Source organism: Arachis duranensis, chromosome 5, assembly GCF_000817695.3.
Source record: "Arachis duranensis cultivar V14167 chromosome 5, aradu.V14167.gnm2.J7QH, whole genome shotgun sequence".
Lineage (NCBI taxonomy): Eukaryota > Viridiplantae > Streptophyta > Magnoliopsida > Fabales > Fabaceae > Arachis > Arachis duranensis.
This window is the reverse complement of record NC_029776.3, coordinates 106,810,379-106,837,158: the sequence shown is the minus strand read 5'-3', so window position 1 is coordinate 106,837,158 and position 26,780 is coordinate 106,810,379. Positions and strand designations below refer to the sequence as shown.

The 26,780-nt window shown below is 35.2% G+C and overlaps 6 protein-coding genes across 6 annotated transcripts; 5 read left to right on the top strand and 1 right to left on the bottom strand.

The window, feature by feature from the left end:
* The first annotated feature begins 3,542 nt into the window (after positions 1-3,542).
* On the top strand, positions 3,543-6,952 carry LOC107491556 (aquaporin PIP2-1). Its single transcript, XM_016112423.3, has 4 exons — positions 3,543-4,078; positions 4,231-4,526; positions 6,174-6,314; positions 6,481-6,952. Exons 1-4 carry the CDS (start codon positions 3,772-3,774, stop codon positions 6,598-6,600), a joined length of 864 nt encoding a protein of 287 aa, XP_015967909.1. The 5' UTR covers positions 3,543-3,771; the 3' UTR covers positions 6,601-6,952.
* Positions 6,953-8,274: 1,322 nt separating this feature from the next.
* Positions 8,275-9,285, top strand: LOC107491557 (uncharacterized). Its single transcript, XM_016112424.3, has 2 exons — positions 8,275-8,602; positions 9,078-9,285. The coding sequence occupies exons 1-2, from the start codon at positions 8,338-8,340 to the stop codon at positions 9,095-9,097; spliced, it is 285 nt and encodes a 94-aa protein (XP_015967910.1). The 5' UTR covers positions 8,275-8,337; the 3' UTR covers positions 9,098-9,285.
* A 157-nt stretch (positions 9,286-9,442) lies between these two features.
* LOC107491449 (uncharacterized) lies at positions 9,443-13,325 on the top strand. Its single transcript, XM_052261401.1, has 3 exons — positions 9,443-12,881; positions 12,992-13,093; positions 13,195-13,325. The coding sequence occupies exon 1, from the start codon at positions 10,035-10,037 to the stop codon at positions 12,696-12,698; it is 2,664 nt and encodes an 887-aa protein (XP_052117361.1). The 5' UTR covers positions 9,443-10,034; the 3' UTR covers positions 12,699-12,881; positions 12,992-13,093; positions 13,195-13,325.
* A 695-nt stretch (positions 13,326-14,020) lies between these two features.
* On the top strand, positions 14,021-14,590 carry LOC110281427 (uncharacterized). Its single transcript, XM_021143648.2, has one exon. It carries the CDS (start codon positions 14,021-14,023, stop codon positions 14,588-14,590), a length of 570 nt encoding a protein of 189 aa, XP_020999307.1.
* Positions 14,591-14,791: 201 nt separating this feature from the next.
* LOC107491558 (uncharacterized) lies at positions 14,792-17,660 on the bottom strand. Its single transcript, XM_052261890.1, has 8 exons — positions 17,551-17,660; positions 17,196-17,430; positions 16,541-16,931; positions 16,262-16,399; positions 16,012-16,171; positions 15,769-15,916; positions 15,544-15,660; positions 14,792-15,308 (listed from the first exon to the last, which is right to left on the bottom strand). Exons 1-8 carry the CDS (start codon positions 17,658-17,660, stop codon positions 15,114-15,116), a joined length of 1,494 nt encoding a protein of 497 aa, XP_052117850.1. The 3' UTR covers positions 14,792-15,113.
* Positions 17,661-18,591: 931 nt separating this feature from the next.
* LOC107491560 (patatin-like protein 6) lies at positions 18,592-22,984 on the top strand. The gene is made up of 4 exons (XM_016112429.3): positions 18,592-18,706; positions 18,811-19,995; positions 21,207-21,514; positions 22,630-22,984. Exons 2-3 carry the CDS (start codon positions 18,910-18,912, stop codon positions 21,474-21,476), a joined length of 1,356 nt encoding a protein of 451 aa, XP_015967915.1. The 5' UTR covers positions 18,592-18,706; positions 18,811-18,909; the 3' UTR covers positions 21,477-21,514; positions 22,630-22,984.
* The last annotated feature ends 3,796 nt before the right edge of the window (positions 22,985-26,780 follow it).

Genomic DNA, 26,780 nt, shown 5'->3' with positions numbered 1-26,780 from the left:
AATTTTTGTGTATTATTTTTATATTAAAAAAATTATTTAACTATTTAAGTAATATCTTAATATTTTAATAGTGATGAGGTGGAAGATAACGAGTAGTTTGGTTTCGTAGCTGTTGGGCTCCAAATCCAATAAGAAAAAAGGAGCAACAAAGAGGAGGGTCCCACAAGCCCAAAATGTGAAACGGCGAAACCGTCGAGTCGTTTGGAGCCACAACTTTTGCAGCACCTGCTTCTGTGTATTCCAGGGTCAACCACGTGTCCAACACTTCAAAACACATTCTTCAATACTTGCACAGTAACTCTTGTTTTTGACTGTCAAACCCCACTTTTTGATTTCACTAGTACTATCCTCTATGTTTTTGTCAGTAATTACGGTGCTCATCTTTAGTCGTTTCATATTTTTTCAAAGTGTACTTTTCCTTTCTATTTTATTTTACGTTTAATGTTATAGTGCCTAAAAAGAGATATTTATTTATTAAAAAAATAAAAAATTAATATTTAATTTTGTTGTCTTAAAAAAATAAAATATTAATATTTAAGATGCATCAATGTGTTTCAGAAATTATTATGGGAATATTTTATCATGAACGATCAATCAATTATGACTGCACTTTCTTTGCGAGAATATTCTGTTTGAGTAAATGGAGATAGAGATGCCATAGCACATACGTGAATTTAATTTTCAGAAATTGAATTTTGAGATATCTATCACCCAATTTTATTTTGTGTTTTTTAAATTTGAAACCAAAAACCCTAAACGCATATCTTCATTGTTCGTGTTTTCCACTCCCTCAGTCTCAGTCTCCTCTCCTCTGTTCTGCAAGGTAGTGATTCTCTCTGTGTTTTTGCCTCTTTTTATGTGTGGGCTTTAAGCTCCTCTAATGGCAGTGCCAAAGGCTAAGAGAGTTAATGCAAATAAGGTTATAATAGAATATATAGATACATGAGGTTTGATGTCCAATTTTTGGAACCTTGAGACACTTAGCATAATAATGCAGCAGTGCAGCACTGTGTGTCTATAACTAGAGCTGGCATTCCCAGTCTAAATGGAACACGTAATCACTTCTCCATTGAGAAGTCGACACGTGTGTAAGGGGGGTGGTCAAAGACAAATTGTCTGCTGGTTATGGAAGCCAAAGTGGTCCTCGAACATTGAATCATGAATCATGAATGAACCAGAAAGATATACATTCTTTTTCATTAGATTAGATTTGTGGACCGAACAGTATGTATGCAATGCAAACTGCAAAGCTAACGCTACTCATTATATTATGGGCATTCAAGAACAAAAAATATATGACAAATTTTATTCATTTTTTTCTGGCTATCTCTTTTAACTCTTGCTGGTTTAATTAGCTAGATATATGAAAGGTGAAACACTTTTTCAAATTGGACGCATGAAAATTGAACAGGATGATATTAACGATATAAAAAAAATGAGGTAACGACAGATGCTGCCAGTTTGACCATATGATAAGGTTTTTGTTTTTTTGATAGTGAGCATATGATAAAGTTAGTCACCTCACTACTGGCATTTGAAGAATCCTTGGAAAATATTTTCAGAATCTAATTAAGCTTATTTTAAAATTTTAGTAGAGATATTTTTGTTTTATTTTGAGTTATTTAATATTATTAGGTTAAAAGAGACTCAATTTTATGAATATGGAAGGGTTGTGTTTGTGCTACTTTAGTATGGATTTATGGGGTATAAGACAATATGTGGGACAACTTTTTGTGAGTGTGAGGTAGAAGAATTCGGACCATGTGAGTTCTTTGATATAATTTTAAAATTTTGCATGAGAAATCGCATGGTCCATTTTGTAGTTGGAGAAATTTGAATTTCAGAAGATAGAAATCGGACCCTCAGTGTTGCTTGTAATTATTTTTTTAATGAGAGAGAACTCAGACCGTCCCGTTTAGTGAGAGAAAACTTATAGGATCGAGTTCTATTTCACTGACACCATGTGAAGTACTTCTCTTTCCAATAACCGAATCCAACACTATTCTTGCTTCCATATTCAAATTAAAAAGGCATTTTTTCTTTTTTTTTTTACCAATTTTTTTTATAAAAGTAAATAAATTAAGATATCAACATTGTAATTTTGCTCTGTACTCCGTATAATTTGTTGCCAAGCCTTATTTGGAAGGAATTTTTTTTGCCCCCATAATAAGATAAGATAACCTTGTAGCCTTTAGTATTTTGTTGGTAATAATTTACGTGAATCATACTCAATGAACTTTGATTTGAATACAACTGTTAATTGCTTAACTAGGTATTCCCTGTGAGTCACAAATCCACCTGTTTTGTTACTTAGCCAAAAATAAATGAGAATTAAAGACAACTCATGGGGAAGCATGTAGAGTAGTAGTGAAATCCAATGGATTCATGAAGTGTTCAATAGTATAATGCTGGGCAAAAGAGTAATTTCCAATTCTCCATGGCTCCACGGAAGTGGAACTATTATTACTAAAAATATCCATCATTTTTGTGCTTGATTTTATTTATTTTAAATAAATCTGTGAACGTTTTAGAGGCTTCAACTTTATGTGATAACTAAAAAAACAACATTATTTTAATAGCTAAGTGCATTACTATGGTTTATAATTTCCATGAAAAATAAGTTTTGTCCATACATAAAACACCTAATTTACGGCAATTTTTAGCAATATCTAAAAATGGCATTAAAAAAAATAGACTCGAAGAATTAAAAACCTAAAAGGTGTAGAATTGAAAATAATGAGCAACTTGGCAAATGTGAATATAATCCGTGAATGGAAGGGATATAACTCATATAAGCCAAAAACCATGCAATATAGAATATTCTAGAATCTACAGGGTAAATAATGACAAAACAAACAATTTTTTTTAAATAAAAGTACAAACAAATTAAATCAAAATGAGAAAAAAGGAAAACTAGAATGGTTATTATTCCTCATGGATTTGATTGAGAAGTGATGCAAGCGCTGAAGCGCTAATTAATGAAACATTAGAGTTATGTTTTTTTATTTTCTTTTTAAATATTGAGATTGATAAAATAAAAAATAAAAATCTAATTATGTTTGAATTAAAATAATAAAACATATATATGACTGATTTTAAAAAATAATGATATATGTTAATTTTTTTAGAAAAAATGTATAGTTTAATGTATTTCTAATAAAGAGTGACGTAAGTATATTTCTAAAATTTTTTTTTTAAATTAAAAGGTTTAAATATATAATATCAATAAATTTAAAATAGTCCCTGACAATTGTCTCGAAAAACAACAAAATTCTTGACCAAAAAAATACATAATCGAACTTTTAGACTGATTAGCTCCTATACAAAAAAAATTAGTGTTATTTTTTTGGTACAAGAACTAATCAATCTCAAAAGAAAATAATCAGGAGTCGGATTGAATATTTTTTTCTTAAAGAACTCGTTATCCTTTCGAAATAATTGTCAAGTTCCAATGAGATATTCACTCTTAAAAATATTATTAACGGATAATTAATGCTACAAATCACATTAAAATACTTATTAACTACTCCACACTTTAACAGAGTAGCTTCAATGCTTGATCATACATGAACGTATTATTAATCTCTGTGTTTTGCGATTTGTAGTAAGTAGTAAGCACACTCCACCACCACCATATATACCCCCTCTTCTCTCTTCTCTGTTCTCACCCTTTTCCACAACAACAACAACAACATCCTCTCTCTCTTCTTCTATTCTCTTCCTTTCTCTTCTATTCTCCCTTTGTGTTTGGAACTAGTTCAAGTTGAAGTAATGGCGAAGGACGTTGAGGTTGCTGAGCGTGGATCCTTCTCGGGAAAGGACTACCAAGACCCTCCACCAGCACCACTCATTGATGCTGAGGAGCTAACTAAGTGGTCCTTCTACAGAGCCTTGATTGCTGAGTTCATAGCCACACTCCTCTTTCTCTACATCACTGTTCTCACTGTCATTGGCTACAAGAGCCAGACTGACACCACCGCCAACGGTGATGTCTGCGGCGGCGTTGGCATTCTTGGCATCGCTTGGGCCTTTGGTGGCATGATCTTCATCCTTGTTTACTGCACTGCTGGAATCTCAGGTTCTTCTTTCTTCCTTTTTTCTTTTTAATCTTTAATTTTACACCCATTTAGCTATGAATCTTTTCCTAGTCTCAAAACAGAGGATGTTGTTCTGTTTTGATCTGTTCTGTTCTGTTTTTATTGTTCTAAAAGTTTTGATTTTTTCTATCAGGGGGTCACATTAACCCAGCTGTGACATTTGGGTTGTTCTTGGCAAGGAAGGTGTCTCTGATCAGAGCCATATTGTACATGGTGGCTCAGTGCTTAGGTGCTATCTGTGGAGTTGGCTTGGTCAAGGCCTTCCAGAAATCTCTCTACACCAGGTATGGTGGTGGTGCTAATTCACTCAATGATGGTTACAGCACTGGCACTGGTTTGGGTGCTGAGATCATTGGAACCTTTGTTTTGGTCTACACTGTCTTCTCTGCCACTGACCCTAAGAGGAGCGCCAGAGATTCTCATGTTCCGGTAAGAATTTCACTTATTATTACTCTTCTGTGTTCTGTTTTTGCCATATTTTTGTGAAGCATGGATTTACTCAGCCCTTGTAGTTTGTTTACAATAAATTATTACAAATTGGTTATTGGTAAGGAAATATCAAATATATCTTGTGCTTCTGTAGATTTAGCTAGTTGAGGATAATATCAATTCTCAGTTATGAAATTGGAGTTAATATTCAATATGGTTTAGAAATAATTTTAAGGTTGAACTCAAATTGATTTTTAATGATCTAAATTAGACTGCTAAATTTACAATCATATCCTTAAGCTTATATCCCTTAATGATGTGCTGACTTGGCACTTTAATTTTCTATGCTGAATAAAACAAAATAATATTGATTTATATTGATGCCCAATGTTGAAATGATCTCAAATACTAATGCCAGTTAGATCTAATTTGGATCAATTGAAATTTAGGAGTCAATTTAATTTTGACCTTAAATTTTACATTAAAGATTATCTCCATGAAATACTGATAATCTCACTTATTTGTTGCTAATCTTCTACCAATTTAATCTTCCCAGTTCAGTTAGCCACAATTATTTGAAAACTTAGCCATTCCTTTTCTATAATTTTGTACATGCTGCCAAAGTGTCACTCATTATTTTTCCATATGAAATGATGATGTACAGCTCATGTTATCATGCCATTTCCGTTATTGTGCAAAGTTTTGGGCATAGTCAACATATATAATTATTAAAGACTAATAATAGTGCTAGCGGATTTATATTTGATCAACATTATTTGTTTTATTTATAATATATTGTATACATCATATGATATGAAATAGTAGAGGGTCCATCCTTCATAATTAATTCAGTTCTTACCCAATTAGATTCCTTTTTGAGATTGGAAACTATCATTTCTTTCCACCACTTTTTCTCTAGAGACTTCATCCTAAAGAAACAAATTAGGTTGGTTCGGCACTATTAACTGTTAATGGTTTTTTTTCCCCTTTTATTCCTTGTTATTAAGCTTGCCTTTCCTTGCTTTCTACTACTTTATTAATTGATAGTTTTCAATACAAGAAAGTTGGTAACCTTTTTCAGATGGCATATAAGTAATTTCCTATTGAATCCATTCCTTTCTTTCTTTCACCAAAATTACCGGATGCATTATGATTTTAGTGAAGTGAAATGGTAGCATGATTGAGGAAAACAGACCCACTAAACATCTATAAATTTTGTGGTGGTGGTTGATTTTTCATGACTTGTCACATTCAACAATTGAATCTCATCTAATTTTATTCCTCTCTTGAGAAAAGTGGATTCTACGTTGGTTAACATTTCTAAGGCTTTGCTTTTTTAAATCTTAGGGACTTGAAAGCATAACATATCTTTTCTTAACCATTGCGTGTGACTGTTCAAGGACTAAAATTAAAGCCATCATAAATAATTGTGACAATGATGTTTAATATGTCAATTTTCTCAATATTGCAAAATCTAGTGGGAATTTCCAGCCATCATCATCCACATTTGTCATTATCAGCTTTTGGTTCCTCAATTAACTTTAGATTCTCATGTATCCACAGTTCTTTCTTCTTTTTTTGTGGCTTTAATTCAATGTGATCAAAGGTTTCTTATTAATTATTATGTTGCATTTGTGTACTATTCAGGTTTTGGCTCCACTTCCAATTGGATTTGCTGTGTTCATGGTTCATTTGGCCACCATCCCAGTCACTGGAACTGGCATTAACCCTGCAAGGAGTTTTGGAGCTGCTGTTATCTTCAACCAAGACAAGCCCTGGGATGACCATGTTAGTAACCTTTTCTTTTGCCAAAGTATTTTATTTCCTTTGGCCATGGACAACTGTCGAATCTTTGAACAGACAGTTATTCGTGGCCGGAGGGAATATTCTTTTAAGTAAAACATTGGTTGCATATTTTGTTGGCTGACATGTAATTTCTTGTGTTCTTGTTTAGTGGATCTTTTGGGTAGGACCATTCATTGGGGCAGCCATTGCAGCCTTCTACCACCAATTCATCTTGAGGGCAGGTGCAGTTAAGGCTCTTGGATCATTCAGGAGCAATCCCAATGTCTAATGAGCTAATCTTAATTAGTGCAAGTTAAACAAGATTATTGAGTTGATGATGATGGTGGTTGCTACTTGCTAATGTAAAATAATGTGAAGTGGTTGTGCTTGCATTGCATGGTCCAAGGTTTCTTTGAACTTTCTCAACTGCATTCTCTTCAAGGATAACACAGGGTGTAGGGTGGGGGTTTGAAGATGGTGGATCATTGTAGATTCAAGTCTCTTTTCATGACAATTAAGGGAGCCTTTTGTAAAATCCCTTTTGTCTTTGCACAAACACTTTCCTCTGTGTGTTGTTTTCTTTTCTTGGTTATTTTCCTTGTACTCTATTCTATGTTAATGAAAGAATATTTTAAGAAAAATCAAGGTTTACTTGCTGGTGATTTATAACATTATTTATAAATGAATCCCACCTTTTATGTGCCAACTAATTATTAAATTAACAGCATATCTAATGAAGTAGTACTTTTAATTAGCTCAAGTTTTGATGCTGCATAGATTAGTATTAGTTGATCACTGATTAGACACAAACGTTATTCCTAAGTCATGATTTTCTAAGTTTCATGATCCTTGTATGTTGCTTTTAATTTTGGCTAGTGTACAGTGATAGCACATAATTCGAACTTGGAAGGGAAGTGAAAAATGAGTTTGAATAAAGAAAAAGGAGTTTGACTCAGAAGAAAATTCAATATACTAAAATAATGGTTGTGAATAATTCTTGACTGTTGCTGTGGATGAATATTTCCCTTGTTTTTGTGTAGGTGCATAAGGCTAAGGTCCAAATTCATTCTTAATTTTCACAGGAAGTGGGGTGTTTATTGAAAAGTTACAAAAAGTATAGTTTAAAAAGTGAGGAGAGTGGAGGGGCCATGAGATGCATAATCCCTTGAGAACAAAAATGGCACCAATTTCAGCATTAGTATTGTTGGTGTCCTCAATACTCTATAGTTTAAGGGAAGGCCGATCACCTAATTCATCATCAGTTGGGGTTGGGGACTCATTTTTTTCCTTGTGCTTTGCCCTTGTCTACCCTGATATCCCAACCCTCCATGTCTAGATCTCCACTTTCAGTAAATGATCATGCATATGCATATAAAATGTAAGGTAATGCTGGAGAGACAGACAAAACTGTCGGAACTTGCTTTATTTAGCATTTAGTATAAGGAGACAGAAACGACAATTAATGAAGGTTAAATAAGAAAAGTTCTGACTGTTTTTAGTTATTTTTTTTGTTATTAAATATTTTCGTAAAATATTTACTTCTTGGATCTATATTAATGACTAATTTGTTGCGTATTTTAGCTCATTTAAAGGTCTATCACTGGGTAATGAGTTCCTAGTTGCTACATCTACAAGACGAAATTCGAATTTTTAACACTTATTTAAGTAGAGTGAACTCACCACTCGACCAATTCAAATTGATTGGTATCCGAAGAAACTTTGGTTTTTGGTCGTGCCAACAGAAACTTTGTACAAATAGTGGCCCCAAAATAAAAATATGTAAAAGAGCCCATAACGTTTTCTTTGGGCTTTGACCCTTTGTACAAAAACGAGTTTCTTTTAGTGCTTGGCCCAAAACCGAAGTACAAATTCCAAATGGAGAAACAGAAGGGGTAAAATCGTAAAAGGACCAGTATTTAATTAGAAGAATTATGAATAAAATGGAAAAATAATTTCACACTTGTCAATTGCGATAGCATAAAGCATATCTTGAGCCAAGAAAGGATCTGGAAAAAGAGAAAAAGAGATGCATCTATGGCCATCGAAGAATCTGAGAGATTCCTTCAAGCTCTCATACATAAAGAGGCTCGAATGGAACCACCACAGAATGCAACAACAGAAGCAGCAGCAGAAGCAGAAGCTTTTGGATGATGAGGATCAGCAGCAGGTGCAGGTGGAGGTGGAGGTGGAGGGTGACTCAGCATCCCAAAACGACGGCGTTTCCTTTGCTTCCATGTGCCAAGACCTCATCTTGCTCCTCTCTTGCTGCTACTGTTGCTTCTGCTGCGGTGGTATCTACCTCTCTAATCTAACCCTTACCTTTCTTTCTTTTTGCCCTATTTTCAATTTTAATTGCTCTTATATGATATCATTAAATTATTTAGAAGTTAGATCTAATTTTTACTTCTTTAACACAGTTGATTTTTGAATTGTAATCTTGTGTTTTTCCTCTGAGTGAAGTAGCTAAGCTGTAATTAGTTATGCAGGTTGGTTAGAAATAGAATCAGTTAGTGACAGCTGGCAGAATTTGTTATTCAGTTGTAGTTAGTTTCTTATAGCAATGTATATATATGTGTGTAAAAGGTGCGATTCATCACTAATCAACCCCTTGAAGAATCTCTCTTCATCTCCTTAGAGCTCAGAAAATTCCACAATGATCATTTGAGTTTTAATATGATTAATCTTAAGCGCACTGAACTTGCTCTTTATTTGCACGTCCTTTCTAATCTAAATAGTGATTTGTTTTCTTTTGACTTGATTTTGAAGCATGCGTTGAAGAGAAATAAGCAGTTACTCCTTGCTGGCCTTCTATTTGTTCAAAGTACAGGGACCCAATTCTTGAAGCGTCTTGTTGGTTTTCTTGTAATATTCAGATTACATCATACCATACACTATACAGTGTACTAAATACATAATTGTGGTGTGACAAACTTGTAAATAATGGGATAAGATTTTGTCGTCGTTGTTGTAGCAAGTGATCTATTTCATTTTGTTTTGTTTTTATTTTTTAATCTTTAACAACTTCTCACGTTATGCTTGAGGCATTCCAACGGGTTTTAACAACTTGCTTAAATTAGTGATAAGAAAACAACAGAAAGCTCACAAATATTTCCACCAATTTCAACAGTTTGTACCATCTATTTGACTTCAAAGGTTACATGGAATTATAATGTTCTTTTAGTAATTATATAAACCATTGATGCCTACTAAACGCCAATATGTGTTGCAAGAATCAAATGTACCCACGTATGTATATAATGAGCGGAATATCATTGGATGTAATTACACCGTTATTTTATATGATCATGATCATGATAAAGATTCTATATGGAATTCGAAATGTTAAGGAATAAGGACTCTTCTTCTTTTACAAAAATAACCGAATCTCCTATTTATAGACATAGTCACAGATATTATCCTCGTGATTCACAGGCTAATGATATTTATTGTGAAAATGTAATTAAAAATTAGCTAAGAATAATGAAAAGAAAATGTGAGAAATAACATAAAATGCTTTGGTAACCTTCTGTGGTCATTATTTAACATGATAATTACTTAACAGCAGTGGAAGCTCCTTAAAGCATGGCTAGAGACATGGTAATAACTATGCAATGCTGTTGAAATGGTCAGTTGGGGATTTCAGATCTATTTTGCAGTTTATGCATTGTTTTCTTTGTTGATTACAGTTTACAAGTGCCTTATGGTGTGCATGTTCTTGAAGAAATGGACGAGATTGTTGGACACATTGAAGGCAGATATGACGTATCATTGGCAGACTCCACCATGATGTGGATTGTGCAATACGGCATGAACAAAGCTCAAGAAAGGATGAAGACGAAAACCGGAATCATCGAACGCCTGAATGAGATATCAAAGTTCTATGAATTGGCAGTGATGCAGCTTGAAGGATGCCTCAACATTGTTAAAGCTGGGACAGAAAACAAGTCTCTGGAAAGCAATCATGAAGAAGTACTTGAAGAGCTAAGAGAAATCAAAGATCGCCTCCAAGGTCGCCTCGAGGAATCTGAATTGGCCATATCAGAGAAGGACAGAGAGTTGACAGAGCTTAAAGAAAGAGGGCCAATGTCTCCGTCTTCCGGCCCTGGAACTGGGACAGCTACAAGTCCAACTTATGAGAATGATCAAACAACAAGAAACAAGCATAGTAAGGGTGATGTCCAAGAATTAAGGACTTGTATGGATCAACATATGCAAAACATGAAACAAAGAGTTGAAACAAAACATGGCAAGTCAGGTGATGCATCACAGAGTGGCATTGACAGGAAAAAGATCGAAGAGATGGGTTCAGACATTGGAATACTAAAGCAGACTATGGATCTTGCTTTTACCAAGATGCAGAGTGCTCTTGTCTTGTGTGAGATGAGGCCAAAGGAGAGGCAATGGAAGTTGGCAATCGAAAAAGATGTTATGTCTATTTTGATTAGAAGTTTCTTGAGGGAGTTTCAAGAGAATGCTGATGCAAAAGAGAGGAAGAAAGAGGATCAGGTTCTGAAACATTGGCAGGAGCATTATTGGCCACAAATGATGAATGAGGTTACATGTCTGCAGTATGAACTTGCCAATTTGAATGAAACATGTGCTGAGGATTCTGACTGCTCGGCGCTTTCTTCGCCAACCAAGGCTTCCCAGGACGAAGGATGTTTCGAAAAGCCAAGGTCTCCTAAGAAGGTGGATGAGGCAAAGCCGCCAAAAGTGGAAGAGAATGAAGATGGGAGTAACATTGTTGCTAAACTGATAAAGAGTCATGAGTCTATTATTCGCAGAACGAAAGAAGAAATGAAACTGAGTAAGCTTGGACTTGCACAAGACAAGAAGGCCTCATCCTCCAAAATAAGAAGGGAACGCCTCAAAGAAAGAATCCGTGCCGTCATAGAAAGATTGGATAATCTTACAGATAGGAATGATGAGATGAGTGAATCTTTTCGTGAAAGCAAAACACTTCCACGGAGGAGGTTATCCGAAATATATGAGACTGATATAGTTAACAAGGATACTGATCACTGGGGAAGCACCTGGGAGAATGAAATTGGAGTATTCAATGCAGGAAAAGGACAGTTGTTAACAACAGAAAAGAGATATAACACAATGGCAAGGTCAAAAGCACAAGGCATTCATGGTTCTGTAGGAAAAGGTATGGTAGAAGAATTTAATAGTATATCATATAGTTATGCCATTGAGATGCTAATACAGGAGAGTGTTTTTAAATGCTACTTAATTAATCAGTGGAATGAATATACCGAAGAAAATATCATTGAAAGGAAGATTAGTGATGATATAATTCGGGTTCTCTTCTCTGAGGTAGCTAAGGATATCAGTTCTAATCCAGAATTTGCCTTAACCAAGTGTCAGTGTGGTAAAGCTGAGGAATATGGTGTACAAGTACAACGTTTGACGTGTAGTAACCAAGAGGATGAAATAGAATGCACCATAAGGGAGGATATATGCTCGCTTATGTTTAGGAAAACTTGTGAGGAATTCAACACAGTAATGGAAGGTTGTAATGTTGACAGCACAGTAAGAGAAGAAATACATTGGATTGTTTTTGCAGAAACGTTGAAAAGTTTCGCAGAGATAGCCAGTTATGCTTCAAGAGGGAAAAGAGATAACAACACCAGTCTTGTAGATCAGTTACAATTTATAATTACAGAAAGTATTCTGAAGGAAGATGTTAGCATGGTTGTCTTCAAGGCCATGCTTAAGGAGTGGAAGAATGAGGCAGAAAACTACTACATGGAGAACTTGATAAGGGAGCAGATACACCAATTCATACTGGTTGAGACATTAATTGATGCTATTCTGTTATCCATGGAAGTCAAATCACAAGGTCATTACAACACAAGTGGAGATAATTATCCTACTGTGATGCTAAATCAAGTTCTGGCAACACAGGGAGAAGAGAACATGACCATTGTATTGCTAGAGTCTCTACTTAGATGTTTTGAAGCTGGAGAGACTCTGCTGCTATGTGCACAATCAGAGATCAATGAACACAGCAAACAACTGGACTTGGGTTCAGAATATGGTGACCTACATGAGCATGAAATATTTGAAGATTTGATAACTGGGGAGGAAAGAACTTTCTTTTCACTAAATAGCAAGGTAGAAAATGTCTTGCAACAATTAGGTATAAGCAAGGCACTTCTAAGGGAGTTAGGCAGCAACTTAGGCCACAGACTAAGCAACTCAGAAAGCTTTCATCATCACACATCATCTATTGAAGAAGAGTATCTGCATCCTGCTTCTTCAGTTTTCTTGCCCCTCTTGAATCTTTCACGAACATTTCCGGAATTTGAGGTGATGGTAAGCCAAAACTTACAGATGATGACTGTGAGGTATTTCGAATTCCAATATCTTTTATATGCATAACAAACATGTACCAATCTCATGCTTCCTCTTATACTTTCCCAAAAATATGCTTATAGATTGGAAAAGATGAAGTGTTGTTTAGATTCGGTTATTGAGTTAGTTGATAGCTTGAGAAACAAACAATTGCTTTACCAAAAGGCCTTCATCAGAAGGTGCCAGAATCTCCAAGATGCTGAAGCTGAGGTATATATCACAATCTCACATCTTTATGTTCTGCATTAATTAATTAGTAAGCACTCACAGTTATAGCATTATTGAAAATGGTCAAATGAAGTTTAAATGCTGAAATACAGGTTGATCTTCTTGGTGATCAAGTGGAAGAACTGCTAACATTACTTGAGCAGATTTATGTAACACTTGCTCTGCATGCACCAACTTTGCAGCAGTACTTTGAGGTAATGAAATTCCTCTTCTATTTGATTTTCCAGTTAAAATCATATCATGTTCTTAGTTCATATGTATCTTTTCTGATTTCAATTGTTCTAATGTTCAACAGGTCTCTAACATTTTGGAACTAATAAAAGCAGAACTGATAAGAGGAGCATCTCAGACACTTGCAAGTGTAAACTAGAGAATAGTGACTTCAACAATGAGTACCAATGTATTGTGCTCGCTATAGAAAGTAACTGAAAAAGTGATTGTACTTTATATTTTGTTTTGCAACAGTGATAAAAGTGTATAATCATTAAGATAACATTGTATCATAATACCATTTATGAATAGAATTAAAAGTTGTATAAAACACTTTATGATACAAGTGAGGGTATCCCCAATAGTGGAATTAATTACTGCAGTTTAAGTGACCTTTGTTTGAATTGAGAATCCAACAAATTGTAGCGGAATATACAAGAAATGATCTTAAGATTACGAAGGAATGCAACAAGAAGAAAGTTATAAGACCCGTTGAAAAGAAAATCAATATAATAATTTGGTCAAAGAAGACTTTTAAACTATCTGTTTCAAGCTGTCAACTAATATAGTTATGTTCAACTGTCTCGAGATATTCATAATTGAATCATAGGCCACTGCAATTTGCAGATTTTCAATTGTTGACACTAATATAATAGTAGCACATTGTGTTTACCATTGGAATTTCTAAAAATTGCATGCTTCAGTCCCTCTCAATCTTCAGAAACATCCAAGGACCTGTGCCAAAAACTTTGGAAATGTTGTACCATGAAAGACGTCAAAAACAATGTTTGGATGAGGAGGACAAAGAGTAGATTCTAATAAGCATAGAAATTTTCTCCATCTTGAAGTTGAAAAAGCTTGATGCCTTTAAATGCTGGTCATGCCTTGCATTTAGTGTAAGAACAAACACCATGGCAAGAATAATGAGAAGTAGCTGGCTAAGTGTCCTAGTACTATATCTAGTGTCAGCAAATTTGATGAACTCTTTGGAGGCTCAGCTTATGTCACCAGGATCTGCACCTGCACCTGAAGGTCCGGCACCAGCACCTGAAGGTCCGGCACCCGCACCTGAAGGCCAGGCACCAACACCTGCACCCGTATCTCCAGCACCAACACCTGAAGGTCCGGCACCAGCACCTGAAGGTCCGGCACCAGCACCTGCACCCATATCTCCAGCACCAACACCAAAAGCTCCAGCACCAACACCTAAATCTCCAGCACCAGCACCAAAAGCTCCAGCACCAACACCTAAATCTCCAGCACCAGCTCCTCCTGCTCACACTACACCAGCACCAGCACCTGCAAGTCCAGGGGGTGGAGGAGGCTCATCTGGTCTGAGTGGTGGACAAAAGGCAGGAATAGTAATAGGAGTGCTGTTGGGAGCAGCTCTGATAGGATTTGGAGGGTTGGTTTATAAAAAGCGCCAAAACAATATCAGAAGAAGCCATTATAGCAATGCAGCACAGGATTTCAATCTTTGAATTGGCTAGTATATATCTTGGTTCTTCTGTTATTCTTTTTTTTTATGTAAGGTCATTTTTTTTAATGGTTTAATAAGAACTGAGGTAGAAGCCTTGTTCAGAGTTGCATGGACATTATGGATAATCAGTTTTAATTTTGTTCTTTAGATTGAGAATCTGAAAGTATGCAGTGTAAAAGTACGAAAATAACTTTTTGTCCATTATAAAATTCAAAATATATAAAATTTTCAAGGCACCTTAGTATTCAAAACAAGAAGAAAAATGGATATTTATGAACAGATTACAGATTGAGAAGCATATTGTATGCATCCTAAAGAAATTCAAAATCATCTAGCATAGTTCAATCATGCAGAGTTGAAGTAGCAAGTTCTATATTCCTTCAACAGTGCTTTCACAAACTATCAGCACCATGACATATCTCCTCTTTCCTTCAAAATCAACCAGCATAGTTCAGTTGCCAAAGCAGGAGGGAGTGCTTTGTAGAACCTACCTCAGTACCTCTCATAAGAAACCAAGAAGTATATTATAGGTGCAATGCTAGTAAATCATGAATAATTTGCTCCACCACAATGCCACATGCAAATAGTCCAACCACAATAAGTGCAGGCCTAGCATTTGACAACTCCCTTTCCCCAGAATGTTTGGATTCACCCTTGTCCATTGCCCATGCCATCGCCGGTGGAAGAACTCCATAGAGCACTGACATGCAGTAGCCCCCCTAATTCAGAATCAAGCATCAACAGTCACAAAAATGCAGAATTGAAGTCTCTTATATGTAAATGACTCTAGTATACTTAAACTATTGCATAAAGGTTAAGCTATATCTTTTGGTCTAATAATAAGCACTTGATCCAACAATGCTTAAGAACCAGACCATCTCAATGAATATATATTAAAGACAAACTAATTCCCAATGCCCCATTAAAGATAGAATACCCTCTTCCTCAACTTACAGCAATATCTGTGGCAGCTGAGAATGCATCTGGAAATGTTGTTGAGACAAACAAAGAAGGTGCAACTACCATTGTGACAGCTGTAAGATTCACCTTATTCCTGCCCCACCAATTTCCCTGCCCAACCAGCTCTGTTCATCAGTTATAACGATTGTGATCATGTCACATAGTTTTTATTCTCTGATCAAAATGTTCTAGTTACATTACATATATGTAAAAAATTACCTTTTGTGCTGAAGTGGAATGCCAAGATAAGCTTTTCAGTTGCTCCTTAAAGAACTCTGAGAAGGCCAGGAGGGTGCCAATAAGAGATGTGCCTAGAGCTAAAAGAGAGAATGCTCCAACCATAAGTGGAACACCACTCCATCTCACCCTAAGCCATTGACATTTATGAACTTTTAGTTATCCAACTTCCATTTCTAAATTTCTCAGTATTCTCTCCAAATTATTCTGCAGAAGCTGAATTACCTGTATAACAACTCAACCGGATCAATTACTTGTTCAGCTTCAGCTGCTAAACCAAGTGCAACTGCATCCCAGACAAGCAATGTCACCAGTGGAACAAGACTACCAAGAATAACCGAAGCTCTTATGCGGGTAAGATCACCTTCCAAATAAGCACAAAGAACTGTAAGGATTTGAAAAAAACAGTTACTGATCTCATGCAAGAGTACTTAGGGAGAATAATAAAGCCAGATAAAAATTTTCAGATTCTTACCTGGTGCTATATCATGATACACAAGGGAAAAAATAATTACAGGAATGGTTGGTGGAACTTTTGTCCAATCATTGTTGCCCCCTACTCCTGACCATCCCCCAAACAGAACAGCTACCACCTCAATAGCCAATAATAAACCTGCTAACAAGAATCTAAAGTGTGTCATGTTTGCACAATGCCAATAAATGCAAGTAAAAAAAGAAATGGTTCTTCCAAAGTTTTTGAAGGATGTTAACAAATCACAATTCACAAGCAGGCATAGTTCAAATGTTTATGTACCAATCATGGAAGCAGTTAGATATTGGTTCACTTGATCTGTGGCACGAGTTCCTCCAAAGCAGACGAGCATTGCGAAGAGCGAGGCAAATAGACAACCAGAAACTGGTGCTGGGATATTCATCAATTTGAAAAGGATCTCCCCAGACTTGGAACAATAGGCAACCATGGAACTATATGCCAAGAAAACATAAGCAATAGTTGCTAATGATCCACCCCAAACTCCTAGTGTTTCTTGTGCCATGGTTCTGATAGAAATCGCCTCCAACTCATTGTCTTCCTCTTCCTTTTCTTTGTTTCTCATCAGAGCCACATTGATTTCAACTAGCAAAAGTGCTTCAATGAGGAGAAAAACCCAACATAGAATCACTGATATAGAACTTGGAATAAATCCCTGCAATTATATATGTGTATTGCACAATATATTTTAGTTAGTCAAATAACTTCAACTATATAGGACATTTCTCCTGTCGAGTAAGAACTAATTTGATTGATAATTAACACATTACACTAAGATACACAAATATTTCACTTTTATTCACATATGTATACAGTATCCATAAATGGTAAATTATAAATACCATAAACTAATTTGATCTAAGCTTAAAGTTACACAGACTAAAATTGAGAGTTTATTTGAGAAAAGTGAGTATTGTACAGCAGGAGAGGCTTTCTGTGGAAGTACAAGAATCCCAGAACCAATGCTAGTACCAATGATTAGAGCTACTGCACCAGCAACACTACCCTTCTTCTTGGTCTTCTCAGCAAAATTGCTTAACTGAGTGCAGCATTTCTCTGCCTTTCTAGCATAAGAACCCTTCTTGCTGCAACTCACTGATGGCTTTTGCTGTTGTGGCTTGAGGAAGTAGCACAAACAGGTCCCATAGCTACTGCTTGCAGGAATTCAAGACACATGAGGGAACTTAAGAGAATATAAGAGTTTGAGAATTGTTGTGAAACATATCATACTTACTTATTTTGAAGCTAATAATTTTCCTTGGTGGATTTGTTGCTGCCCATGATGAATTTGCTTCTGCATGTCTCTGAATTTTGAGATGTAAGTATGATGAAGAGCGAAAATGAGTAATGCATTGTGAATCCATGAGTGGACCAAGTGACGCATGGTTAACGTTAATCAATTGCTTGTTCTGTGATCTCCAAATATCTTGGAAAATGGTCCCCACCATGCTACAAGCCTACAATAACACACGTTTTTTGGGGTCCGGGCTTGATCCAAAGGACAAAGCCCACACAAAAAATAAACGTTTTGTATTTCATGTGAAAATAATTGCTTGGGCTTTAAGGCCTTAAAAATTAGATTTGGAACTTAATGAATACCCAAAGCCACATATATAGGCCCAATATGTTTTTTGGTAAGGCCCAATGTTGGATGCGAAAGTAAGTTACTAGTAATAGTTTATTTATTAGGTTGATTTAGTGGTTAGCTCACTAATCCGCTTAAGCAAGTGTCGGTGTGTTCGAATCCCGCCTTGTGTATGCAGCAATCCATTGGCCAGCGACAAACCTTTAAATAGAATTTAGTATCATGACGGATTAGTCATTGACCTACCGGAATGAGAGATATCGTGGGAACAAAAAAAAGTAATAGTTTATTTATTAGGGGTGTAAATCACGCCTCAAATAATAATGATAAGATAATAATAAAAGGCGTGAAAACAAAGAATAGCGTATGTTGACCAAAATAAAATAGTATTTAAGTTTATTACACTATACATTATTGGGACAACATTTTGGATAATGACCACGTCACTTATCCATGATCCTGTACAACTAATAATCCATTGGTGATATGGCAATTTCCTGTTTTGTTTTTATGTGCTGGTTGGTTTATTGGTTGCGTAGGATGTTAGTTATTTGTAAGAATTTAATCTATAATTATGTAGTTATGGTTTTTGTACAAAGACGGGTATAGCTAACCAAAGGTGTACTTGATCTCAGCTAAAACTAATTTAAAACAACCACACGATCGTGATAGGATGATACATGCACTATAATATTAAAAACGTGGATTATGACATAACACAACACTTGGAGTTTTAAGTTTGAAAGTTTGAACAAACAAAAACGCCGAAACTGAGCGAGGCGTCAAAGCGGGTGTTTGGGAAAACAAGAAACTGCCACGTGGAAGCAAAGCACTCGTAAAGAAAGGTATGTATGTTTGCATTTCTGCTTAGTTCAACATTCATCACTTTCAAACTTGTTGACATTCTCAACCACAATTCTATTTTTCTTTCTCTTCGTTTTTTTGTTAGATTGAAATCCAATCCCATGCAACACACAAGGTAACCGTAGCTTGAAGGTTCAGCTCAAGAAAAAACAAATTAAAATTATTTCGTTGATTCTGTCAAGAAATGGATTCTAATAATCTTGCGGATATGGAAGAGCCGAGCATTGACACTGATAAACTCAGCTATGAAATCTTCTCGATTCTCGAGACAAAGTTCCTTTTCGGTTACAACGAACCTAAGCTCTGTTTACCGAAGCAACTCGCTAGTCCAACAAATTCCGACCCTGAACGTCTGCTTCGGAGTCAGCGTGGCAAAGTATGCATCCTCGCCATCGACGGTGGCGGAGCCATGCGTGGAATCCTCGCCGGCAAAGCTCTGGCTTATCTAGAGAACGCGCTCAAGAAGAAATCCGGCAACGTTGACGCCAGAATAGCCGATTATTTCGACGTCGTAGCTGGCTCCGGCGTCGGAGGCATATTCGCCGCGATGCTCTCCGCCACAGAGGATCATCAGCGGCCGATTTTCAACGCTGACGACACGTGGAAACTTCTGGCGGAGCGAGCGAGGAGGTTCTATCGTCCGAGCTCTTCCGGCGCCCGTAGATTTTTCCGGCGGAGTTTCACTTCCGGTTCGACCGGACCTGCCACTGCTGGATTGGAAAAAACTCTAAAGGAAGCGTTTGTTTCGAACGGTCGAAGCCTGACGCTGAAGGACACGCTTAAACCGGTTCTCATACCGTGCTACGATTTGTCCAGTACGGCGGCGTTCTTGTTCTCACGCGCTGACGCGCTTGAGAGCGACAGCTTCGACTTTCGGCTCTGGGAGGTTTGCATGGCCACATCAGCTGAACCAGGGCGGTTCGATCCGGTTAAAATGAGGTCATTGGACGGTCGGACCGGGTGCCTTGGGGTTGACGGCAGTTTGGCGACGGTGAACCCCACCGGGGCCGCAATTACGCACGTGATCCATAACAAGCAGGAGTTCCCAATGGTTAGAGGTGTGGAGGACATATTGGTGCTGTCTCTCGGAACGGGTCAGGTTTTGGAGCTGATGGAGTATGGCTACGACCAGGTCAAGCGTTGGAAGCCCAAGGACTGGGCTCGGCCCATGGCTCGAATCGCCGGTGATGGCTCCGCTGACCTCGTTGACCAGGCTGTCGGCATGGCTTTCGCTAATGCTGGCTGCACCTCCAACTATGTTCGAATACAGGTAGTAAAACTGTTTTACACTGGCATGCAATTTCTTGTTATTTCGAATTATTATTCACTTTAGAGTTTAGACTACCATTTTAATTTTTAACCAAGCCTCAAGTCTTTGCTACATTACAATTTGACATGTTTGTTTTGCTTGAAATGACTTAATTCTGTGCAAACAAGGTGATTATTATGTTAGGGATGTTTATGGTATAGTGATGCACGGTTGAATCAATTTTGTTCATTTCATAATCATGAGAATATACTATGGTTGAAATGAGAAGAGTTTATCTGTTTATTTAGTTTTTTATAATTTTATCCCCCTCTCTTGGGGTTAACATAATGAGTGTTGGTGGTGCACATGATTTTTGGGAGGAACGGTGGCATGTTGTTTTTGGTTGGCTCAGGAAATGAGATGTTTTCTGTGTTTCCCGTTGAAAGGTCGGTTGTCTTCTTGTGTGGTGCTGTGGTGGAGAATTGTTGGATTTTGTTTCTTTGTTCAGAATGTCAACAGCAAAACTGCTATTTGCCCTTAAGTTTAGGACTAACTGGTTCATTTTTGAGTTACCTAACTCGTGTTAATTTCGTAAACGTTAAAAAGGGCATTAAATTGAGTCAATTTCACACCAGATGAATGGCAGGAGAATGGGGTCTCGGTAAATGATTTTTGCCTTGTCTGTATGTTGCAAGTTGATAGGACCAGGTTTGGATAGCTGGATTTGTACTTCTTGTGAGTAAAGGGGATATCTATTGCCGGTAATCTCCAATACATTTTGTCCTATAAGAATGTATCAATAATAGGGAAAGCTTGGTCTTCATGCAATGAAATGTGCCTAGTCCCTCTGATGAAATGGGATGAATCATGAATGCACATTTGAAGTTGTAGGACCAAAGGGTGGTATTTTTTATAGCAAAAGCATTAAATGCTTCAAGAAGAGTCCTTTAAGAAGGCCTTGACTGAAAAATCCTATTCAAGTTGGTTCTAAGCAGCTATCATCACTTGAAATTTTGGCTTTTATTTCTGTTTAATTATGTGTGTGCATCTAATCCTTCAATTGTTTTTTCCCTTTTGCTCTTTATAGAGCTCATTGTGCATATAGCAAACAACTTCTAAGTTCTAGACCTTTATTAAAATGAACACCACTTTAATGACACCATCTCTCCTTTAAGAATATTTACTGTTACATGTTAAATTAAAAAATTGTTCTAAACAGTTCTTATGAACAGGCAAATGGATCAAGTATTGGACTAAGTGTACCCAACTTGGATATAGATACAAGTTCCGCTAATGTAAAAATATTAACTGAGATGGCTGAGGAGATGTTGAAGCAAAAGAATGTAGAGTCAGTGCTTCTTGGAGGAAAGAGAATATCAGAGCAGAGTAATTCCGAGAAACTTGACTGGTTTGCCGGAGAACTTGTTCTGGAACATCAGAGGAGAAGCAGCAGAATAGCTCCCACTGTTGCACTCAAGCAAATTAACCCAAAGAATGCCTAGAGTTTAAAACTATGTTCAGTACCAAGGTGAAGAAAAAGGTAACATTTCTTTTCCTTGTTGATAAGGCTATTCTAAATCAGTAAACTGTTGTTTGATAATCAAAATCTTGAACTATGTAAATATGTAATATAGATAAAGTATTAGAGCCTTGCTGTTTAAGTTGATGCTATGGAACAACATTGTAGTCTTGGGCATGGGGTAATTCATGTCAAAATTGAAGAGGCTAGTGATAAAAAGTTAACAATGAGATGACAGTGGTGGGGTACATCCGTGGTCCTGAAAAGGTTCTTCTGATGTAATAATGCATTGATACAAGTTAAAAAATTATGGTAGGGTTGATGAGTGATAAGCAGTTCATTCTTTTTTGCCACCATGGTAAGATATTAAATTCATCTGCCCATTTAGATCGTTGGATTGAATTTTTTTATATTCATCAAGACACCAAGTTTAGGTCCTATTCCAATTGAATTATTTTGTGGCCTGTCTTGTTTCCTCCTTTGGGTATATGATGAGCTGCATATCAGTATCACTTACAGCCAAACCTGACAAAATATTGGACCCTTTTGAACATTACAATGACCATTTCAATTGGTAATCTGTCTGCTATTATTCAAGCCACGTGCAGTGGTAGTTCACAGAATTAAATGTTCATAATTTAACAGCATCTCTTCAGGAGTAATTTTTTTGTTGTATCATATATCAGTCTTTGCTGAATAAAAACTTGTGCTGATTTTCACAAAGCGATTTGCAAGATATAGAATTCTGAGTTGAATTTAGTCAGTGGATATTCACTTGGGCATGTTAAAATGAATAGACCAAACAAAATTTTCTTATTTACTTTATTTGGCCCAGAAAAAATAAGGTGAGTCACTGCTCATTTGACTAAAGAACAGAAAGCTCCACACTTTCTCAAATTCCAAAATTTTTCTTTCGTTCCTTTAAGGTCGTGAATAGTTTTGCTCTGGTCTCTCTTTGTTGTCCCGTTGTCCTTATTTGTGAAGCCGAACAAATTATAAGCCACAAATTGTGTCGATCCCACACAGTAAAAAGCATTGTTTTGTTCTTTTAATAAATATCTTCATTGTTCTTCAAAGTCCTTGTTATTTATTTCACATGCAAAATGTTTTGATATCAAGTTCTACCTGTTTTGCAGGGGAAAACATAGGAAGCAAAAACTAGAAAGCAGGAGTAAGGGTAAAAGTAGAAGAAAATACAAGTTAGGGAGTTGAGTGCTAAAAGAGTGGAAAATGTCTGTGAATACTTTGCTCATCAAGGTACATATAGTTGAGGTGCCCACATCACATTTCTAAGTCAGAAGTGTATAGTATATTCATATGTTGAAGCATTTTTAGGATCAAACATGAATACGTTGTTTATACTTCTTCTTTTTTTATTTGTCATTTTCAAAAATCAGAATAGAGGTCCATTCCACTTTAGGGCATATTTAATTGAAGGAAACAAATAGGTGAAAATTATCATGCCTTGAAATTCATTTATGAATGTTCACCAGTATTGTTTTACAATGGGATTTAAACATTTCATATCACATATACTATCCAAATTATATTATATGATACTCAGTAAGTCTTTAAAAGTAGAGAGAGGAAAAACAGTTCTTTATGCATCATGTACCCTTAATTTGTGTGCTAATCACCTAATAATCTAGTGACTGGCTAATGAAACACCCTAGTAGCCGAAATGTAAGGTAGCAAGCTAAGAATCAAATCGTTGTCTTGTTGACTAGTATATATATGCGTTTTCACTTCAACACTTTCACATGTTCAATCATTTGTTGTTAATAATCTACCATAAAAAAAAATTACAATTTTTCTCCATGCAATAAAACCGATAAGCAAGATATATTGAAGTGCCTCTCAAAATATAAACGGAAAAAGGTTAAAGGTACTATGTTTATGTGTTGTACTTTCTTCACAACCTTACATCTATCTTAATTATTACTTGTGTGATAAGCTCCTTCAATTCTTTATCACTAATAATAAGTAACGTGGTTAGGATGCATGGCAGTGGCGACACCAGCTCTTGCCACCTCACATGCATGCTATTTGTCAAACATCTATGATTACATTTTCATGTAGGACCTAAACTCCTTAATGGATGAAACTCCCTCTGCTTTGTGCGTGAGGGCGAGGAAACCTCTTCAACTCCCATGCACATGTTTCACACGCACATTAATTATATTGTTCCAATACAGCTCAAGAAAATTAATTTCAGTTATTCTTCTCTGAATATCTTAATTAACCAAAGTAAATTAACAAGAAAATTTTTCTATTGATACGACTATTCTTTTTCCCTAATTTTGTTTTTCTTGATTATTAGTTTTAAAGATATTAGTGGGATGTGATCCTTTAATCTTGTCTTGTTTATTAGGGCCATGCAATCTTATTGGTAGATAAATGTCTCACAACCCACTATAGATCTTTAGTTTGTATTATTATTAAGTAGCTTTGTTTGTTATTGCCAACAAAGGCACAAACACCACATTCCTCATCCTTTAGATACAAGTCACTGTTTTGATCTTCATCAATGGATGTATATATGGCCAAACTTTATATATATGGAACTAAATTATCCTTTCTTAAACAAAATGCATGATTGGATTATATATAAATATCCCTTTGACATTTAGGCATCTTTTCTATCTATGGCCCCATGAGTGAGTCATCTACCTATCCACCTATTATCGTTCTTAATAAGATTAGGATGTTCATAGGCCCCTGACAATCTAAAATACTCAACATGTTGACCTAATTAAATCAAACAAATTAAAATTATAACAAAATAGTGACATATAACAACAATGATAATAAGTTCGAAAAATGAATTCGTTCAAGTATATATTAATTACCTAAATAATATTGTAGTTTCGCTTACGGATAAGCTTTATATATATATAATCCATTCACCATCGCTACAATCCATTGTCGTCTACTATCCATTCTCTTTATTCTTAATTAAAAGATAATTTAAATTCAAAATTAATTAATAACAAATTTATATGATCGGTGCCTGAAATGTTTGATTTACAAATACCGTTATTGAAAATGTTTTTATCATTTTAACTATGGATATTTATTATTTAATAATTCAACGTAAATAAAGAATTAAAGATACATCCCTACATGCCAAAATTACTTGGTTATGTTGTTGCCTCAAATATTGTATAAAAAAAATGGTCCAATTCCTAACTAGATTTTTATTATAATCGATTCTATTTTATATATATCATATGTTGATCTCATATGATATGTTCCATATACTCCATAAAAGTTGCCATGAAAAGTGAATTAGGTTATATGCCGGAAACATAATTTTAATGCTGAACATTTTTGCATGACAAAGAATGAATGAACAGGGTATGAAGGGACTCCAGCATGCAAAATATCATAGCGTGAAGAATTAATATAAAAGGATTAAGAGTAGGAGTGAGTTAAGTCTAGTTTACTACTTTGGCTTATATATATTTTTATTCCATTTGCAACTTAGTTAATTAACCACTTAATCTAATTATAAAATTTAAGTATGTCTCCCAAAAATTTCAGTCAAAAATCATAAGTTTATTTGACTCTTTTTCGCCCTTTTATATATACATAACATTGAGATGAATCTAGAAAGCATGATCTGCTTTAGTTTATATTGTTCAAAGATGATTTCGATTAGACCTGGACAATAATTTCTAATAGAATAATAGCTTCCATACCCATATTTTTAAGACTATCAAAAATAACTCCTAAGGCTATAAACCATGTTCAATAATGTTAATATTAAGGTAAGGAAGGTAAATATTCTTGGTAGGTTGACTCTATCGTTTATTTTCATATATTTCAATGTAATTCTCTCAATAAACATGCTAACTAAAATTATTAAGGAATCATGCATATTAATGAACAATATGTATATGTATAACATATAAACTTATGGAAATGTTATGTTTATATCACTGAGAAATAAAATATGCCTTCAATTGCCAACTTGTTTAAATTATTCCTATTAGAAGAAGCAGTAATTTGAATGAAGTCAAAACTAGCATTTACCATGTGACTAATTAACTTCTCATCATACAAAATTGTGGGTTTTATCTTTAAATATGTAATGCGTACTAAATACAATGTATCATATGATGACATTATTGCTTCTTTTTATGCTATTGTTGACAAGCATGACATGACTACAGGATTAAAAAAGAAGAGGTAATTAGTTTTTACAAGAATAACATTAGATAATTAATTTTTTTATTAATATCAATTAAATTTTTAAAATTATTTTGTTTATTTTAAATTTTAGATTTTAAATCTTAAATTATAAATCTAAATTCTAAAATTAACTAATATTAATTAACTAAAAATTAGTATTCTATATTTTCTCTTTTTATTATTACTATCATGATCATTTTCACAAACAATACTACTTCGTTGGAACTTATACTCTTTTACAGTTTCTTATCTATTATAAGATTTTTTTTCTCTTCTAATGGACAGTGAAATAGTATATATAAGAGTCGGCAAGATGAAAAATAAAATAAAGACTAATACATATGAGCCCCAACAATAAAAATAAGGGAATATTTACCTAGTAATGTTGTTATACAAATGATATATTGTTTCCTAGGTCAGCATTATTACGCAAAAACAATAAAACGAAATAAGGATAAGCACATATACCTTGTTGATTCCAGAGTTAACACAGCCTGGACTTTGAAAATGACAATGCCGTGCTATGTGAAATAATTTACATGTATTTTATGTATATATAACATATGATAACCAACTTATAAGAAATTAGAGAATCATATTAATTATTAGACATTATATATATATCAAATTAAATTCTAATAAACCTAACCAAGCATTTTTCATAGATGTATATGAAACATATGCGTGCTTGGCTCCTCATACGCCATTTACAGAGATCATCGAAATTTCAATAGGCTCTAAAAATGGCATACAGGGAGCCAGGCACATACACAAATTCATCCAACTAATTAAATGTGATGTGATCTAGATCAAGAAAAAAAAATCAAACAATAAACCTACAGAGGCATGAATATGAAAGCATGCAATGTGTATATGGATGTGTAATCATGGAGTTTAAAGGACTAAATTGCTAGTAAGGATGCTAGCAAGTAACAAATTAAACCTACAGAATGTGCATGTATATATGCAATGACATTGATAGATGAGTTATGAAGTATGCGAATCGATATATAAATGCAATGTCATGACATATATGTATGTATGTGTATGTGCATAATTTCATGATAATGATCATGATCAAACCGTAGATCAT

Bases quoted from the DNA above. Each gene is read 5' to 3' on its own strand.
- LOC107491557 (XM_016112424.3), top strand. From the start codon at position 8,338: ATGCATCTATGGCCATCGAAGAATCTGAGAGATTCCTTCAAGCTCTCA. The intron at 8,603-9,077 runs GTATCTACCTCT...TTGATTTTGAAG, and splicing joins CTGTTGCTTCTGCTGCGGTG to CATGCGTTGAAGAGAAATAA.
- LOC107491556 (XM_016112423.3), top strand. From the start codon at position 3,772: ATGGCGAAGGACGTTGAGGTTGCTGAGCGTGGATCCTTCTCGGGAAAG. The intron at 4,527-6,173 runs GTAAGAATTTCA...TGTACTATTCAG, and splicing joins CCAGAGATTCTCATGTTCCG to GTTTTGGCTCCACTTCCAAT. The intron at 6,315-6,480 runs GTTAGTAACCTT...GTTCTTGTTTAG, and splicing joins ACAAGCCCTGGGATGACCAT to TGGATCTTTTGGGTAGGACC.
- LOC107491449 (XM_052261401.1), top strand. From the start codon at position 10,035: ATGGACGAGATTGTTGGACACATTGAAGGCAGATATGACGTATCATTG.
- LOC107491558 (XM_052261890.1), bottom strand. From the start codon at position 17,660: ATGCGTCACTTGGTCCACTCATGGATTCACAATGCATTACTCATTTTC. The intron at 16,400-16,540 runs GTACATAAACAT...TCTTGTTAGCAG, and splicing joins TCTAACTGCTTCCATGATTG to GTTTATTATTGGCTATTGAG. The intron at 16,172-16,261 runs GTAAGAATCTGA...AAATCCTTACAG, and splicing joins GTATCATGATATAGCACCAG to TTCTTTGTGCTTATTTGGAA.
- LOC107491560 (XM_016112429.3), top strand. From the start codon at position 18,910: ATGGATTCTAATAATCTTGCGGATATGGAAGAGCCGAGCATTGACACT. The intron at 19,996-21,206 runs GTAGTAAAACTG...TCTTATGAACAG, and splicing joins CCAACTATGTTCGAATACAG to GCAAATGGATCAAGTATTGG.
- LOC110281427 (XM_021143648.2), top strand. From the start codon at position 14,021: ATGGCAAGAATAATGAGAAGTAGCTGGCTAAGTGTCCTAGTACTATAT.